This window comes from Canis lupus, chromosome 6 (genome assembly GCF_048164855.1).
Source record: "Canis lupus baileyi chromosome 6, mCanLup2.hap1, whole genome shotgun sequence".
Taxonomy (NCBI): Eukaryota; Metazoa; Chordata; class Mammalia; order Carnivora; family Canidae; genus Canis; species Canis lupus.
In genome coordinates, this window is record NC_132843.1 from 76,876,531 (window position 1) to 76,896,340 (window position 19,810).

Below are 19,810 nucleotides of genomic sequence, written 5' to 3' on the forward strand. Positions count from 1 at the left end.
GGCCACCCGAAGAGCAGTGTGCACGGGGGGCAGACGTGGGATCAGCTCTGGCTGTCGAGAGCATACTGGAGCGGGGTGAGGGAAGGGCCTCGGCCGGCATGGGAGAAGGTCACGTCTTATTCCACGCATGGCGGCAAGTTTCTGCAAGGTTGTAGTTGGATGTGCTGCGAAGGCTGCAGCCCTGAGTCTGCCATCGTCTTCTGGGTCATCCTGCCCAGTGTGGTCTGCTGTGTTCAGGTTCTTCTGTGCCCAGTGGTTGCCCTCCTTTGTCTCTGAACACCTCCCATGTGCTCCCCAGAACTGAGCAGAGAGACCACATGAACTCATTAGCCGTAGACTAGAAAGTTGGTCACTGTCTGTAATCTATGCTCTAGACCATTCCTTTGTGTTTGTTCCCCTCCTCCTTTTGTTTCGTTCATGAGTTTACCTTAAGTCAGATTTTTATTTAGTGCTTTTGTATTGATTTGGACAGAGGGTGTTGCTAGGGAGACTAATTACAGGATTATATATATCCCTGTGAATCTTGCCGGTTTTTTTTTTTTTTTTTTTTGTGTGTGTCAACCTTATAAATGTTACAGGTGTTAGAAAATCTCTTGTATGTATGTCTGTATCTTAAAATTTAAATGCAGACACATCTCTCTCCCTTGACTCAAACTTCTTGACAGTCTAGATAAGTGACTTTCAAATTTCTTGACTGTGACCCCAGCAACATTGTGACCCCATAGGAACATAGCCGTGTGTAATTGAAGCAAAAATTTCATGTAACGGTGTTTTACATTACAACGATATTGTCTGTTCTATTTTATCTTCCTGAAAATAATGCTAGTTGCAACCCACTAAACACTAAATTGATTTTACAACTCATTAGTTGGTAATGACCTGCAATTGGAAAACAGTGGTCTGTGTTTACAATGCTTTCTCTCTCTTTTTAAAGATTTTATTTATTCATTTATTCATTCATTCATTCATTCATTCATTCATTTATTTATTTTGAGAGAGAGAGAGCAAGCACAAGTGGGGGTTGGTGGGGCAGAGGGAGTGGGGGAAGCAGGCTCCCCACTGAGCAGAGACCCAATGTGGGCTCCATCCAAGGACCCCGAGATCGTGCCCTTGCCGAAGGCAGATGCTTAACTGACTCTGCCACCCCGGTGCCCCTACAATGCTTACATGCTGTTCATTTACTTAATGACAGATTCTCATTTTTCTACCTACTTTTAGACATTCTCCTAACTTGCTGCTTGGTTATTAGGTCAGTTGATCAAACATGAATTAGTCATTGACAGTGTTCTCTGTGTTTCTGGAGTGCCTACCCACCACCCACATGCATGGTGGCTCTGTACCACTTGCAAGTCATTCCATTCCCTAAGATCCTTACTGAGATATGTGAGTTGTGGGTGTGGATTATTCCCATTCTTGAGTCAGAGAAACTAAGGCACAGAGAGGGAAATGGACTGTGGCTAGAAGAGAATGAGTGGGTCTGTGGCTTCCTACTGTTGTTGGCTTATAGTCCCAACACAACAGTTCATTTTTTCACCTTGGGCCATATTCTCCTGCTCTATTAATGTTTTCTTATCTGTTGTGTTTATTTCCATCTGCAGATACCTTATTCTGCTCTGTATATTGCCAGGGAACCCACATATGAGAGCAGAGTTTGCCCCCTCTCCTGGACTTGCCTGCTCTTGATGCTCCAAGATTCAGAAGTAAACAGGAAATAGACCTCTAGGATACTGGGCTCTTTCTTCATAGCCATTCTGTCTACCGGCAACTTAGGCTGATATTTCTAAGGAAGTGGCTCTTCTAAACTGAAAACTATAATTGCACCAACACCTGTGAAGTAGGAACATGGCAGTCAGGGTGTACTTTTCTTCATGTCACAAAAGACAAAATACACTTTTGTTATACTTCTTTCTTGACTTACTCTAAAGTCTCTTCAGCAGATGTTCTGACCCAGAGGCAACTTGCTAAGGGGTCAAGTATCTTTACCTTTCAATATTTAAAAATACACAGAATAATTTTTTTGTATTCCGAATATATGATTTTTAGTAAAATCATATCATACTATCCTTATTTCTATACTAATGACCTAGGGGAATCCTCTACTGCTACGAGATAGCAACAGCAGTAAGAATGAATATGTGTGTAGCATTGTCCAATTTACAAGCAGTTTTAAGGTACATTTTCTCCTCTGTTCCTCAGTGTTCTCTAACTAGATGTCGTGGCGGTTATAAAGTAGGAAACTGAGATCCTGTAATACTGACCTGACCTCCACTCGCCTCTACCATCCCTAGAACCTCCTGAGCCTTACTTGGTATAATTTTTCTTTTCTCATTAGGACTTCTGTTCCAATACACCGTATAATTTATTTGTTATGCTTTGTATTTTTTGTCTCTCTCCTCCAGCTAAAATTTAACCTTCACCAAGAAAGGAATCTTTGTATTTTTGATTTCCTGATGTGTTCCAAACACTAGAAGATGGCATTGCACATAATAGATAATAAATACTGATTAAATAAATGATGGATGGGCATAGGCCACACAGCAAAGGATGAATTTGAGTGTATCAGTAAGTGTGGGTTAGACTGTGCTGCAGTAAGGAACAATACCAAGGTCTCAGCTGCTTGGCACTAAAGCTGTTCTGACTCCTCACTGTGGGCCTCTCGTGGCTCTCTAGGGGAGCTGCCCTCTCTCCATGCGGCGACTTGGCATTTCAGGCAGCTTCAGTCTTGGGTCATCTTCATCTCAATGCAAGTTTTTGTGATCTCATGAGAGTAAGAGAACATGGATGATCTCTTACTGGCTCGTAAACCCATTCTGCTTCTTTGTACCGCATATTATGCCCCTTCGTGTTTTACTGTCCAAAACAAGTCCCATGGCCTTACCTATCTCAAGGGAGTGGAGGAGCATAACTCTTCCATGTGTGAAGAGGAAAACCAGAAATAATAAATGTGAGCATTGTCCATGGCCACGAGCTAAAGCAAAACTTACCTGGTTTATTTTTTTTCTGTTGGTTGTTTTCTATTCTTTCTCTCCATATCTCTTCTTGTGATATATTTATTGTTGCAACTAAAGCATAATTAATTCTCTCAATGGGAATGTGTGGTAGTGGTGAATGAAGAAGTAGCCATAGATAGCCTTAGGGAATTTTTGTCATTCTAAAAGGAAATCCCGAACAAGGTTATTATTAGGATTGGGACTAGGATTATTTTTCTTTCAGAGAAATTATTTTTAAAATCAGAATAATTAAAAAAAAATCAGAATAATTCATGACGTTGACCAGAGTGTTGATCCCTTGGGACTTTTTTCTTGATCAGTAAATCTGTAGTTAATCCCTGCTGGATGTACTTGTGATAGGATCCTTATTTGGGTGAATTTTAAAAACATATAATAACTATTCCTTATCAAGCTTCAAATATGGATCAAGTGCCATGTAGCACCTGAATGGTTTCTTGTTGTATGTCTCCATTGTATGTCTCTAATTCAACATTAAGGTAATCGTGGTTACCTAGATTAGAGTCATATCAATTAGTGAACAAGCCAGAGTTCATTTACATTACAAAAGACCATAATTTATTCTTTTAGTCTTCTTAAGGTAGATGTATTGGCTTCTCCTGCTTCCCCTGCTTTCCCCTGCCTCCCAACTCATCCCCTCCCAAAATAATCCAGTGAGCTCCTAGGGGTCAAATATTTTTCAAATCCTATAGGCTTCTCTCTTTAGTCCCCCCATTGCCTCATGTAATTCTTGGTTCTCAGCACATTGAATTGAATCATTCCACTGCAGTGTGTGAATCACTAACACATTTGTTGTTTGTTTTGTTACTGCCCTAATAAATTACCATAAATTTAATGGCTTAAATCCTCTTTCTCCATCTCTGCTGCCAACAATGATGGGAAGAATTCCTCTCACACTTCACATCTCTCCTGCTCCTTCCCCTTCATCTTTCATTGATAATCTCAGATAATCTCTATTTTTTTTTTTAAGATTTTATTTATTTATTCATGAGAGACAGAGAGACACAGAGAGAGTGGTAGAGACACAGGCCGAGGGAGAAGCAGGCTCCATGCAGGGAGCCCGACGCGGGACTTGATCCCGGGTCTCCAGGATCAGGCCCTGGGCTGAAGGCGACTCCAGACCGCTGAGCCACCCGGGCTGCCCTAATCTCTCTATTTTAAAATCTATAATGTTATGTCTGCAAAGTTTCTTTTGCCAGGTAACATAATGCGTAAGGGTATGACACCAGAGGACAAAGATTATGGGGGCCAGAATTCTGCTTACCACACTATTTCCATAGACTTTCTGGAGAGTCTGTTGTATCTTCCCTTAAAGACTCGATAAGGTGAGGTTGTTTAAGATCAGAGGTTTAATGAAAGTTTGCCTTAAACTAAGCATTTTGTTTTTTGGACAGAGATTTTGACATTAAAATTTCACATTTTTATTATAGACCTTTACCAGTGTTTTATTGCATTGTGATGTACATTTGCTTTTTAGGGAAAAATATACCATACTTGGCATGGTAGGAATTTTGCAGATGAGTTTTCTCTGTCATTCTTGTTCATTTATTGACACCGTTTTGTTTTGTGTGTGCGCGTGTGTTTTAACAAAAGTTTAGTTTTCCAGGAACTTTCTCCTTAGTTCCAGTCCTGCTTTTTGAGTGGCTTACTCCTTGATGGACTAGAATATAGGAGGAGATAAAAAGTAAATTTTAACAAAACTTACTTAGAAAAGCTAATCTGCTATAAAATCTAAACCCATTATATACTCCAAAGGTGTCTGTAAGTAATTGGGGGTGGTTGGCTGCTATTTAACAAATCTATTTGCGTCATAGGTGCATCTGTTATACACAATGAAGTGTCTCCTCTCTGACTACTGGAAAAGAGAAAAACAAATGAGAATAGTTAGATTAATAATGTTGCAATATCCATTTTATGTGCTTTCATACTGTCCTCCTAAAGAAGAAAGTTGAAGAATTTTCTCTTTGTATGTTCGTGTGTGAATTTAGCTATTACATGTGTTTGTTGGACATCCTGAAAATGGCATAGATTAAAAAGAAAAAGCCTAGCTAGGACTTTCTGATACTGATCCTTGTGCTAGAAAATATTTGAAACCCCTTGGGGGGAAATTATGTTGTTGGAGTTGTTACAGGATTGTTTGAACTCCTCTTTACCTTCCACAATGAGACAAATGGTTCTCAGATTTTGTGATATTGCCAGAAGAGTAAATGCATGGCTATCACTCAAACCAGATATCAGAATTTTCACACCGGAGTCTCTTGAGTGTACAATTCATGTTCCCCACACTATTTCCAAGTGTGATATAGCTTCTGATTTCAACTTGGGAAATTAGTGTTCTTGAACCAGGCATTAAAACAGTTTCATTTTTGGTGCCAAGTGCCACCTGTGGTCACCTACTGGTTTTCCCCACACCTTTCCCTAGCACCTCTCTGTGGATCTTCCTTTGGCTTATTCCCCTTCTTAGTCCAAGGTGGTTTGGGGCTGTACAGGCAGCATATGTTCAGTCTGTACTATAGGCGACTTTCACTGATTTATTTTTAACTTTCAATCCTTTCTAGACTTAATGGCTCCAGGAAGAAGCTATTATCTAATATTAAACTGTGCACATTTAACCTCTCCATCACTGTTAACGAGTATGTATTTAAAACAACCAGAGTAGCTGCAAAGTCGCACAATTTCCACATGTAGCCCATTGAACCCAGACCCTTACTCTAGCTTTTCATATTATACATACTGAATACTGACTTTTAGATTTCTCTGTTTCTTAATTTGGAAAAATACTTTTTTTTTTTGCTGTTCTTGCTTAGTTCTATTTCACTTCACAGTGGTCAGTTTTCATGGAATAAGCATCTATATAAATGCAAGGGACAGAACTACCTGGTTTGAATTCCCAAGTCCACACTGTACCCATTTTGTGATCTTGGGCAGATTATCTGACCTCCCAAAGCCTCTTCCCTAAAACAAGGTAACAATAGTAAGTCTTCTGAAGCTGCTTCATAACAGTCATCTCACTAGTGCATGAGCCTCCATAAGATCAGGAATTAATCTGTTTGCTTCTTACCTCCCCACACCTGGAACCATGTGTGCCCTGTAGTAGGTACCTGCTAAACATCTGTTAAAAAAGTTCAGCCAGATAATGCATGGATTGCATCTAACACAGTGCATAGAGCAGAGTAACAATAACAATACAATTTCCTGGAGTTTTCACCCTCCTCATTATTAAAGCTCTTAAATGTCATCCGTTGTGCTTAAAAGATGACAAATTTTATTTTAGAATGGTCTTTTGCGGAAGAAATACTCCTCCTCCTCCGCTCAGCCATTCTGCTTTAACCTTAGATAATACTCCTAACAATTAAATACATTTGGCCTCTCTCTGTTAAGTTTGCCAGCATAATTTCTGGGCTGATTTAAGGGTATGAAGGGAAGAATGAAAATTCTTATTCCCTGAAGTTGTATATTTTTGTATATTTTCTGTATACTTTTAAAAATCAAACCGAGGTGTAAGATGACTCAGGTCCTTTTAATGTTCCCAACTAGGCAGGTTCAAAGCTTTCTCTTCTGCTGTTTGCTTTAATTCTAAGAAAGAAGCAACATTTCTAAACTGAATTTGCTTGTTTTGTACTCTCTGACTTAAAGCGCTTCACTCAGCTGTCCTGTGGAATAGCTTAAAAAAGGAATATATTACTTTTTTCCATTTCACTTTCCATACGGATTTTTGTAGGGTTTTTATGAGTGCCACAGAATTTAGAGCAAAATGATCTCAAAAATCATCTCCTCCTTCTCATCCCTGCATCTCAGAGGGAGGAAAGTGAACAAAAACAGAAGTTAAGTGGCCCTGGCTAGTTAGTGAGGTAAGATGTGAAACAGATTTCTTGACCTTTGACTGGTTTTGCCCTGTCTTCCTTTTTTAAAACCAACAAAATGAAACAAAAAACAGCAACCCACTCTAGCCATATAAACAGATACCTCAGTACTCCTGTTATTTTCTCAATTCAAGCCTTTGCAGAAATTGTACTACTAAATGTTGAAAAAATTCTGCATATGGCTTGTTCTGTAGAGGAGAAGTTATTAATTAATTTAGTCATATATTCCATAATAGCATGTTAGAAGGGTTTTTTGATTCTCTTGAACATTAGGTAGAACTTCTGGAAAGCAGTCTTCATTTTGTTCAGGATAAATTTTAGAATGCATTTATTGTTAACAGAGTATATACAGTGTAGAACTTTTCTCCTATAGCTAGAATAAGTCCGTTAATGCAATTAAAATTGGTTTATATTTGGGTGATTGTCTGAGTATATTTTAAAGAAAGGTCAGAGATAACATTTTCAGTTGTTAGCAATTTTCCCCTAATATCAGCCTTTCTGTTTTTTTTTCTTTTATGATGTTATCATCCAGTTCTTACTTTCACACATATCAAGAGGTTAAAATGGCATAAGTATCTGCTATAGTAAAATACAGTCCCGTTTTAGCTACAGCCCTAAATTCTCGAAAGATTAGTGAAATTACTCAACCTGCCATCTCCGTGCTCCTCAGCACCTAGTAATTTGCATGCTGGTTTTAACGTCTAATCGTATCACTCTACAACGCTCCCTTTTCTTATACAGCTGTGAGAGGAAGTCACAGCATTCTTGAGGCAGTAGTAATAATAGACACAGCTGTCGTGGGTTTTGTTTTTTTTTTTTTAAAAAAAAAGCTTTTAGGAAATAATTATATATCCCTTAAGTTGGGAATGTAGAAGGCCTATCCCTGCATTTAAAGGTATTTCAGATTTTCCTGAGCACTTGCAACTTCTCGACCTCTCTGCTAGGTAGAGAGGAAGGCCGAGTCCGCTTCTGTGATGGGGCTCAGCCTCTGCTCAGAGTCCGCGGGAGAGCCCTGGTCCCCAGCGGAGGCGCCCTTGGGGGAGCCTCTAAGAGGGAGCAAGTGGAAACGCCCTCTTACGCTGTGCTCAGCCGTTAATTATGAATTTATCCAATTAATCATTGTAGTGCAGGCTACAAACTTTCTCCTCTTCCTACATAATGACTCTTTTGGAAATGTGTCAATCAAAAAGGTGAGTAGCATCCTTAGATTTACATTTTAATGTATATTCAAGATCTAGACATAATTTAAATACTTAAAGAAAATCTGCATACTTAGCATAAGGAAGTTTGTTATTTATAACATGGAGAAGCACCAGCGCCTAAGTTTACGGTATCAGCCTTAACCCTGTACATGTCACTTTTTGTAATGACCTCCAGCAGCTCCTTAGAAAAGGCTTTCCTTCCCATTAGGACTGTTTGCATCGAAAGTCCAGCTGAGTCGAATTCCTACTCATTCTTTTCTTCTGCTTCCTTCACTCGCAGGTTGTCCTTGAGTTCAGTGGTGTTGCAGTTAAGGTGTTATGCTGGGGCTAATCTCTGTAAAATGCTAGCATTTGTTCTTCTTTTTCCCTATCATCAATCTTTCACACTCCTATCAAACCCCTCATGTATCAGCAGGTTTCCCAGAGCTACTGGTTAAAATTACCTTTGCTTCTGGTAAACTCTGAACCTTCAAGCCTCAGTGTTTTCACTCGCCCCCTGTGGATTCTGTGAAGCCTCTCTCTGCACATTCCTCACTGCCAGTCACTTGCTTTATGTCCTGAAACCAGGAGCCTGTGCACAGAGCCCCCTGATTATTCCAGCTGTCCCCACCACCCTTCCCTAAGTGGAGACGGGGTGTAAATACCTCGGGTAATCGGTGCCGCTTATGCAAACTGCCAGGGAAAGTGGTTGGAACTCCCAAAGCTGGAGAGCTCGTGTTTATTTTCCCCAATAACCGTCCAGATTGTTTAAAATCCTGACTATTCCTGAACGTTCCTTGGCTTCTCTGGCCCTGACGGAGATCGGCAGGTTTACTTGTCTTTGAAGTAAATGCCACACTGACATAATTTATTTCTCAAGGTTTGTCTTACTAATCTCCTGTGTGAAGGGTTCATATTTTATTTAAATTTATTTTATCCTCCTGTGTGCCCATTCTTTCTTCACGTCTCCACTTCCCATAAACACTTCCCTTTTGTTCATTCTGACCAGGACTGTCCCCGTTACTAGTAAAAACGGACTCATTCCAGTAGAGGTAGGATTTCTTGCCAACGCACAGCTCATGGCGTTTTCACCCCCTGTGCAGGATAGTTTCCACGCACAACTATTAGGCTACAACCCTCTTCTTTTGGAAAACTGAGTCCTGCCTCTGAGGATAATGCTTTGATTATTGGCACGACTCTTCCTGTTCCCTGTTCAGTCCTGGGACTTACAGTCTCATTAAGGTTTACACTGAGAGTCTGGGGAGTTCTTGGAAATTAATAGAAAAAGGAGAATACCTTTCTCTCCGTGACTAGCAGCATATTTTTGGTAGGTTTTGCCTCAAGCAAGTAAAATGCCAAAATATCGTTCTCAAACTTTGATTCTCTGTTTAGCAAAAAAAAAAAAAAAAAAAAAAAGCCTTAGGCTTATGATGGTGAAATCACCATCTAAATTTGAAATTTAAGATATTCCCTTTGAAAGTACCTTAAAAATATTAAAAATAATGCATGCTTTGCTTGCTTTTAAATACTTAATAAATCTTAATTTGTTACGTTATCATTTATCATATTAGCATTTTCTAAAATGGCCATTAGAAAGGGAAACAAGTGTAAGTACATCAAAAGAAAGAAAAATAAAAATTATCTAGAGTATCCTGTCTTTAAAAAAAGTCTCAGTAGTAATGACTCAGACATTTTTTCCAGAGATGTCATGACTTTTCACATATGTTATCATATAACCCTTTGATGTACAACAGTCTGTTGTATTCTCTCTGAAATGGTAGTAAGTAGGATACTGAAGGTTAATGATTATTTCACTCGTAATTTTAAGCACTACGACTGTGTTCTAAGGAGTGTTTCTATTAAAGTTAATGAGCACGGTTTATTTATATACAGTACTAAATTGTTATATATTAATGGTTACATTTAAATGATTATGGGACCATGCTTAATTATTTGGGATATGCAAGCCATATTTTTTTTCAAGATAAAGAAATGAAGCCAATGTGACTCACTTAAGTAGATTTTCTTGTTAGGATTCCTTGTTTCTCCTTTAGTTATGCTCCCGAGATTCTCCCTGAATCGATCAAAAGTTTAACTCACCACACCCTTTTTAATATAGGATAGATGTTGATGTGCTTTTAAGGATCAGGGAAAAGAGGAAATTAAGTAGTCTAAAGTATTCGCAAAACCAATTTCCCGATTCTAAGAAATGATTTTGGTGACATGTTTTAATCTAGAATATTGGGTGTAAAATTTCTTACCACAGCTGCATCTTCATTCTTCTACTCCTCTTGTTTTGTTTGGTTTGTTTTTTGCAGTGGGTACACCTTATTACATGTCTCCAGAGAGAATACATGAAAATGGATACAACTTCAAATCTGACATCTGGTCTCTTGGCTGTCTACTGTATGAGGTAGGTAATGTTGATAAAGTCCATATATTGATGTAGTTTTAGTTACTGCAATATATTTCCTCTCTCCTTATAGTATATACACTTATTTATTTTTCTGGATGGCGTTTAAGAATTAGCTTTTTAATTAGGAAGGGTTAACTCGTTGACTTTAGTAACTGCTTTTGTAATGGTACCTATGCATTCCTGCACACTTACTTCCTCTGAATATTTTTAAATTGTTTCCTTTTAGTGAGAATCTTATTTTAAACATGTTTTTAATGTTAATATGATGTTCTGCATATCTTATTTATAAAAATGTACATTTGAACATCTGTAAATGTTTATTTGCTTATTCATGCGTAGCAGGAGAGGTATAATGGAATGGATTTAAAACATGAAAGCATGGTACATGTCTTTTTCAATATTTCTTTCACTGTTACATAGAGTAATTTAGCTTTAAGGATAGTAGGTAAATAGATAATTTTTCTAGGTTGCCACTTAATTTCATTTTCATGAGTAACAGTTGTATTGGTAAAGCTTAGTGAAATACTCTCCTCTTCTGGTGATAATTTATCAAAATGGAATCATCTAGGTATATCTTCTAGCAAATAGTGCAATGCAGTAATTTGGTTGGGTAGGAAAAAAGCATATTATGAGCACCTTTTACATCCACGTTATAGAGAAATGGTATCAAAAAGCACTCAAGACTAGTGACTTATGTAAATTTATTTTTTAGTCGACTGGTAATTTTCCTAGTGATACAGGCTTTAAGTTAGAGCTGTTAGTTAAAGGTTAGTCTACATCTGAGTAACTATTTTAATAAAATAAAATGAAGGAAAATAATACATGGAATCGTTTCCACATTTTAATGTATTACAAAAGAAATCTTAAGCGGATAGATAGAAACCAATATATTTCTTACTCTATATTTTGTGTCTGTATCTTAAGTCTCCTCCTGACTTAAATGAGAACCACAGGATGAGATGGTCTATTTTAATTGCCCAACCATTACTTGGAAGTAGAGCATTAGGAGGTTTAATTTTTTTAATGTGTATCATGATCTTTAATTACTATATTATGGCTTGCAGATTTAGATTTCTTTAACTTAAGGAGCCTGAGATTTTTTTCATTTTGTTCTTCCTGGTAAGGTGACTAATGACCACTTTAAAAGAACAGGTTTTTAAGTGTTCTTAAATAACTTTCCTAGGATAATTTTTATTATGAAAAATTGTGAATTAGTGATATGACAGAATATGTTTTTATGTGTGCACATGAGATTAAAAGAGATTATGCTCACTATATTATATGCTGTTACTAATTTGATACAATATGGAAAAGAATTGGTATGATTATATTAAATTACTGTAATGTTTAAAGGTCACTTTGTACACTTAAAAATATTTTATATTTGTTTAGGTAACATTAGGTTCCTCAGGCCATAGTCTAATATTATCAAAGTGGCATTTTCCTTTTAAACTCCTGAAAATAAACAGCAAAGTGGTTTGCACTAACAAGATGAAATTTAAACAGAAAAAGTTCAATTAAGGTAATATTTCCTTGAGAAGTTTGTAAATTCTTCTAGGGCTGCTGGATTCTTATGTCAAAACTGAAATAATTCTTCACATTCTGGATTTGCCTTTGAGAGGCAGTGTCCATTTTTCTGTATATTTAAAATGATCACCAAAATAGAAATTATTTCTTTGGACACTCCTATATCCATGAGTTTTATGTGCTGGATGATTTTGAGCTAAAGTATTTATCATGATAATGTTAGTTTTTCATACCAGTGAGTCTTCTCTGTTCCTCTACGCAAGTCATGTGGAAGAACTAAAATTTTTCTAAAGATTTAATTTACCTTTATGTTCTATCTCCTTCCAGTTATGCTTCAATATAATGTTAATAGAAATACCCAGCAGTTTAGCTTTAAACAATTGGCCACAACCTCTCATGGACATATTATATTATATCCCACTAAGAATTTACGATTAACAATGAAGGAGTGGGAAGCTTTTTTGAAAATGTATTTTAAACTCAGAAAATTAGACTTTCAAATATTCCTGAAACCTTAAAAAAAAAAAAAAAACTATCAGTACAGTTTTAATTGATATGCAACAAAGTAGACTTTACTAATTAAAATCAAGATGCTGTGCTTTTGCTACACGGACCTTTACATGGAAAAGTAGGTTTTACACATTTCCTTTATTGTTCAGCGCAGCAATTGCATCCTTACAGGGTTGTAGGTTGGTGGCTTACAGTTCAAAAAAAAAGAGAGCTGCCACCAGCCCCGAAGACAGACAGTGGGCTTCCGTCCCTCCGACACCCCCAGAATACTAATCAGGAAAGTCAGACCCTGGAGGTCAGGGAGCAAGTCAATCATTCCAGCGATCGTCTCAGTGTGGAGGATCAAATTAGCCTGAAAAATTCAGCTGCTGGGAGGAGAGGGCGAGCAGCTGTCAGGGGCAGCATCGAGATGCACTAATGAACCAGATGAATAGTGCAAAAGCTTGAAAATAAAAACAGGACAGTTGACATTTTTCATCTGTCAAAGCAGGAGATGCATGAAAATATACTATTCCTGTTTTAACTCCTTAGGGGACATTCAGATTTTTTTTTTTTAACACTGCAGTATCGAGACAAAAGTACTGTAATGAACTCCTAGCATATGATTATGAATGGATGTACATTTACGTAGGGTTTTTGCAAACATGGAAAGACTATAGTTTATACATACAGTGTGTTTTTTTTAGGTGGCCTTTATGATACCCTGTCATAAAGTGTCCTTGCATTTTAAACAAAAGAAACAAAAAAACCCCATGTTATTACTGATGGCTGCTCTTCTGGAAATTTCCTCTCAGATGGAAATGACATGTTTAGGGCCATTTATATTGTTTTTACTTTTCTCTCCTCAGGTGGAACAGCCATTCCTAAGGTGGTTTTGTATAGGTTTATGTAGGTTTCCTATCAAACGTAGGCTCAGTAAAAACTATGCCAAGCTACTCTGCAGGTTTGAATTCTAGTGCCATCCCCTCCTCGTTTAAGGCTCCGAAGGAGTTAAAGCTCTGTCTGGAGCACCACAAGACAGATGAGAGCCATTTTCAGCTTGTCCTGTCCCCACTGACGCTCACTGAGTAGCACAGCATGGACTAGCGTGTTTCACACACACTCTGCCTGTCTGGGGAATGTACACATTGTCCTTCCAAAATCAAACTTATTAGCACATGTAGAAAAGGGTGACTGACTTTGGGGCAGCCTCGCACTCCGTGTTGTATTCTTGCTGCTGCGGTTCAAAGATTTAGAAGGTTTTGAACAGGATGCGAACATTTTAAATTGAATTTTTTAGTTTGTAACCCTGCTTACCACAGTACTTGCTTGCACTTTAAATGTCAAGTTAGAACCTTGTCTTAAAATAAATTTAAATTCAATAATGTCTTTTTTAAAGTTGATCATTCTTTGAGTCTTTTTTTTTCCCCCTGCATAGAAATCTCATTCAGATGCCTTGAAGTAGCGGCTGTGATTCAGAGGGCTTTTGAGCATATTTAGAGTTTTTGAGGCATTATCAAAAGAAAAGGAAGTTCTATCTCATTGTGAACTACTTGAGGGTCAGTTGCAATATTCAGATGGAGAAGACTTTATTTTCTCAAAATAATCCTTCCCTACAGAAACCATCATGTAGTATAAAATGGTATAAATTCTACTCCCTAAACCATTGCTTAGATTATAATTCATTTCCAATTGCTGTTCACTTTAGTGACACTTTGACCCTTGCATGGTTGATATATACTGCTGATGTCTGTTTAGTCATGAGATATGTTAGTTGTTTTTACGGCATTATATTTACAAAGAGTTCTAAGTTACTCTCTGTTCTTTTTCTTGATACTGCTTTATGTCATATATGTATGTGTATGTAAATATATATATATGTATATATATATATACACACACACACACACACATGTAAATATGTGCTAACCATTTCTTCCTTTTAGGGAATTTTAAGTTTAGAGCTTACTAAAATTCCTAGAGAGGAATATTCATAAAAATCAAAATGCCCAGATAACTTGATTTAAAGTATTTGTAATTATTTTCTACCCCACTGTAATATACTTGATGAAATCAACCTTTAAAAGTTACCATGTAACTATATCAGTTTCATTGGGAGCATTTTACAGATGGCTGCATTACAGAGTCCTTTCTATGGCGACAAAATGAATTTGTACTCGCTGTGTAAGAAGATAGAACAGTGTGACTACCCACCTCTCCCTTCAGATCACTATTCAGAGGAAGTAAGTCATTTTTCAGTCCATGTGTTTGTCTGTTGTTCATTTTGTTAACGTTTGCATTTTATTAAGGATTTTTTTTTTTCTATCCAGAACCTCAAATGACAAGTATAGTGGCAGACATAGCCACTTTTCATTCTGTTTTCCTTCTCTTGGAGACTTCCTGTTTAAAGGGTTGACTCTGCAGTTCCTAACGTGGCATGCAACGTAGCACGGCATGGGGTGTGAAACTGGTCACCTCCTGGGTGTGAGGAGAGAGAGGGCTGACTCTGTAGCATAGCGAACATGGCGAAAGGCAGAGTTCATGCTCAAACCCCAGCTCGAGGTGACCAGCACGTTGGTGCCCTTCTCAGTGAGGCCCCTCCTCATTCTCACAGTCTTAGATGCACCATTACAACTTTCTCCTTTGGCAGAACATCCCTCTCGTCCATTTTCTTCAAAATTTGAATCCTCCGTCTTTTAGCTGTGTGTCTCTCAACCGTGTGCTTTGAGCTTTACCCTCCCTCCCGCGACCACGCCTGTCCTGTCACCGCCTTGCTGTTGCAGCAGATTCCTGTGGGAAAGGTTTTGAGGTTATCAGCAGACCTGTTGAAACCTATATTGGATGGGATGGGAAATTCTAGAAGACTCTATTCAAGCCTGAGTCTGAATCCTTGCTTGCTTCGGTAACCTACTGAAATGAGTTCTTTTGGCTCTACCCAACATATACAGTCTTTTATTGAACAAAACATCTCCCATTTTAGCCCACTACATCAGGATTTTGCCAGTGTTTAAGGAAGAGATATGCAGAACAGCAGTATCTTGGGGTAACTAAATGTGTTCACATGACTCTTTTTGGAAAGCTTACTGGGGAATCTACCTGGAGAAAACACTGTCTTGAGTTAGGACACCTCACCCTCTCATGAACAACAGATTTTTTGCCCAAGGGAAATGGCAAGGAGCAAAGAAAAAATATAAAACAATTATAACATTCACTTATTACGTAGTCTTGTCACTCTTTCTATCTTGAAATGAATAGCAATCGGTTTCAGTTTTAGATAAGGAAAATTGAGTCAGTGTAACTTGAATAATAAATATCTCTAAAGAATTTTTGCCATATGTAAAGCACTTGAGACCCTAGAATGTTATAAGTACCTTTTTTTTTCTGTGATTTTGATACTAATAATCAATGATGCCTGGGGTTTTTTGTTGTTGTTGTTGTTTGTTTCATAGCCTTTGTATTCAGGTGATTAAAATAAACTCTTATAAGGTAGTGATGATAATTTAGAAGTATTATCTTTATTTGATATTAATGCTGTTATGTTAGCCATTTTTAATTACTATTTTGGGTACAGAATATAAATATGGCATTTCACAAAACCAACTTCAGAACTCTAGGCCTGGAAATACAGTAGGGTGTGAACAATAATGCAAAATGATGGCAAGAATGTCAGGGGCCGCTCTTTGTTGTGTCATTCATGCTGTCTTCTTTTTTCCATGAAGCGCATGAATATTTCACATATCTGCATCCTCATCCCCTATTCTTCTTGACTAATTTTCAGACTGTCTGAATTTGCATTTCACATGGTAGCTGATTAGGAGATGCCGAGTGCGGCAGTGAAGCCTCAGCAGGCGGTTACCATGGTGACCTTCAGCAGGATTTTAATGATGATACCACTAGTGGTTCGTTGAAGTCGGCCTGCCTGCAGGGCTACTTCACTGCAGCTAAGTGTGAAGTTGGATATGCGGATTCTCAGCCAAGGGGCAAATATCAAAGTCTGGCCCAGATAGAAGGTCTCCGAGTTGGGAAAGGAAAATAAGATTCCACTTTTTACTTCACTCTATATAGTTACCAGTTTTGAAAAGAGATATAAAGCAAAACACGTTCTGTGGCGTACTTTCCAGAAAAGACAGTACAGCTCCTCATATGGTAAAATCCATCCTTATGCTGTGGTGAAATAGAAGGCTTTATGAAACTAGGTAAACAAGGAAACGAATGCTTAGTAAAGAAATGAGGTATGAAAAACACAGACTTAAGAAATGTTACTATAATCCGTTCAATTATGGAGAAAAGTTCTCAGATCAAGAGCTTTGAAATGCAGATGTGCTAACAAATATTATTTCTCTCCTTAAGTAGGAACTCTGTTTGTAAAATAATTATTCAGAATTTATGGGAGCAAAAAACCTGAACAGATTTGATGCTGCCATACTTTCAGGGTATCTTATTATTTCCTTATATGGTTGGCTTTTGGGATCTTTTAAAAGTTCAAATTGCCACTTAATTTTTTAGCATTGCAAATGATAGGAAACAATGAAAAGCGAGCTATAAAGTTTTTAAACAGCAAACTTAATTAAAAGACCAGTTCTCTATGTGTCGGTTTTACAGCTAAAATGGTAGCAGCCTCTGAACTGCTTGAAAATGAAAAAAATTAAGCAAATTAATGTCCCACTAAATATATGTTTGAAAGCTTATCAGATTGATTTAACTGCTGCTAAATTTTTAAGGCTACTACCCAAAGAGGTTTAGAAGGGAATATTTCATGAAAATTGTAGCTCTGCCCCCAGCCAGCCTTGATCAATAGGTATAAGAAACTGTTAAGATTTATTTCTAGGTATAGTCATTCCAATTAGAAGAACTCAGAGTTTAAAAGCTTGAGATGTTTTTTATTTCTATTATTCCAAAAAACATAGATACACTCAAGTGTTACAAACCAAAAGTGAGAAATAGTGTCCTTTGGAAAAATAAGCCTCTATGGCAAATCTTTTCTTTTGAATTATGCTTTTACTATTATGTACAAGTGATTAGGATTCTAGATTGAAATATGTCAGCTGTACATGAATGATATTAGGATGAAGTATATTTTGTAGCTTACTAACGTATTTTTGTTTATGACGGTCTTTTGGTGTTCCATATTCTTTCTTTTTCCAGTAATGATCTCATCCATAAATCAGTGGGGCACTTCTGTACTTAACCCTAAAAATCTTGAGTTGAAAAGATGGGTATTTTTCCTTTTGGTATCTCTGAAGTTTAATTAAACTTGGTATCATTAGTGATTGTGAAATTAACATCTGCGAAGCTGACCTTGATCAAACACGTACTGTGTACAAGGAATTAGGACTCCAAAGGCCCCTTGTAATCTGATCCAGGCCTATCTCTCCAGACTTCTGGATCACAGGATATGCTCTTCTTTCCCTGGCTCTACCAGTACAGGTTCCACTAAGACTTCCATGGATGACCATGATTTTATGGATGCTGCTTCCTCCTTCTGAAACACCCCATTCCCTGTTCTTTACCAGGCAAACCTCTCTTTGAAGCAAAGTGTGGGCATCGTCTCCTGCATGAGGTTATCCTGCTCCCCTTCCTTGGTACACTGCGTGGCAGTTGTCTCTTTGCACACATCCCCAGCTCTCACCCCCAGACCGGCTAGCTCCTGCCCCTGTGGAACAGTAACTGTTTTTTATCTGTGTGTCTCTAGGGCCTGATGTATTAAAAAGGTTCAGTGATTGATTGAAGGAATGAGGAAGTGAAAGAGTGAGATGAAAGGAATAAATGGGAAAAAAAAAATACACCTATTATTTCACAATTGGATGAATGAGAGAAACTTCTCCAAAGAACTGTCCATTCAGTAGAGGCAGAAAATTACTCAAAAGACAGGCCAGAAGCTATGAGAATTTTTTTTTTCATAATACTCACTATATTATTTTCCATTTTTATCAGCAAGCAGCATCGTTGCTGGATTACCCAGTGTCCATTTACTGGAAAATAAGACAAAATGGATTTTTTTCTTCAGTATCAGTATTTAATTTCTTTGAGAGTCATAGGAGTGTCGTCAAAAGTATGCGTTATCACTGTTGTTCACTAAATCATCTCGTGACTCTAAGTTGAAAAGAAAAAAACAGTGAATAACGTTATATTGACAGTTATTTAGAAAGTACAGAATATGACTCCAAACTGAGTTGGAGTTTCATTGTTGGTTCTTTTGAGCCAACATATTTTTTGAAACTCTGAACAATAACATCATGCAGAATATAGATTATATTTCTTTCAATACTTTTTCTTTATTGTAAAAGAAATTCCTAATTTAAATAAAGAAAGCATGAGAAAGATTGAACAGAACTGTACCTTGATGGTTGCTTTTGGCAGATTTGTCTTCACTTTAGGTTTGAACACAGAAGTTTGGATGGAAGCTCTGAAAAGTTGAGGCAGGGGTTTGTAGACAGAAGTGAAAAATGGAAATAACTAGGGAAGAATAAGGGTGATCTTGGTTTGAGAAAATAGAAATTCAACAGAGGATCTGGGGACACCTGGGTGGCTCACTGGTTGAGCGTCTGTCTTTGGCTCGGGGCGTGACCCTGGGTCCTGGGATCGAGTCCTGCATCAGGCTCCTCGCAGGGAGCCTGCTTCTCCCTCTGCCTATGTCTCTGCCTCTCTCTCTGTCTCATGAATGAATGAATGAATGAATGAATGAATGAATGAATAAATAAATCTTAAAAAAATAAACTTAAGGATTTGAATAAACAATGCTTCGGGTGAAAAAAAATTCAGCACCTATTTTTATTTGTTTGTGAGAGAGGGAGAGAGCACTAGCAAGGGGAGGATCAGAGGGAGAGGGACAAGCAGACGTGGGACTGGATCCCCAGGACCCTGAGATCATGACCTGAGACAAAATCAAGAGTCAGATGCTTAACTGACTGAGCCCCTGAGGTGCCTACCTAACATTTATAAATAATTTCTGTTTTATTTAAATTCAGAATATGTTTGGAGCACCTGATGGCTCAGTCGGTTAAGCATCTGCCTTCAGCTCAGGTCATGATCTCAGGGTCCTGGGATGGAGCCCTGTATTGGGTTCCCTGCTCAGTGGGGAGTCTGCTTCTCCCTCTCCCTCTCCCTCTGCCTCTCCCCTTGCTTCCTGATTCTGCTCTCTTTCAAATAGATAAAAATAAAATCTTTTAAAAAAAGAAATAAATAAATTCAGAATATGTTTAAGCTTATTATGAAATTTGAGTCAGTAACAAAAGCATGACCTTTGTTTTAGTCATTAGAAAAAACTACCTTGTGTATATATGGGAGAAAAAGCTGAAAGTGTCAGGTACAGATAATTTTTGCATA

At 37.7% G+C, this 19,810-nt stretch overlaps 1 protein-coding gene across 9 annotated transcripts in view; it reads left to right on the top strand.

The window, feature by feature from the left end:
- Positions 1 to 19,810, top strand: part of NEK7 (NIMA related kinase 7) — a 157,412-nt gene that overhangs the window by 122,795 nt on the left and 14,807 nt on the right. For 8 of the 9 annotated variants that reach the window (XM_072831304.1, XM_072831309.1, XM_072831306.1 and 5 more), the window contains 2 exons: positions 10,371 to 10,465; positions 14,614 to 14,727. In XM_072831304.1, coding sequence (XP_072687405.1) covers positions 10,371 to 10,465; positions 14,614 to 14,727 — 209 coding nt within the window. Of the gene's footprint in view, positions 1 to 10,370; positions 10,466 to 14,591; positions 14,728 to 19,810 lie in introns of all 9 variants that reach the window. The other variant, XR_012033320.1, reaches the window with a different exon arrangement.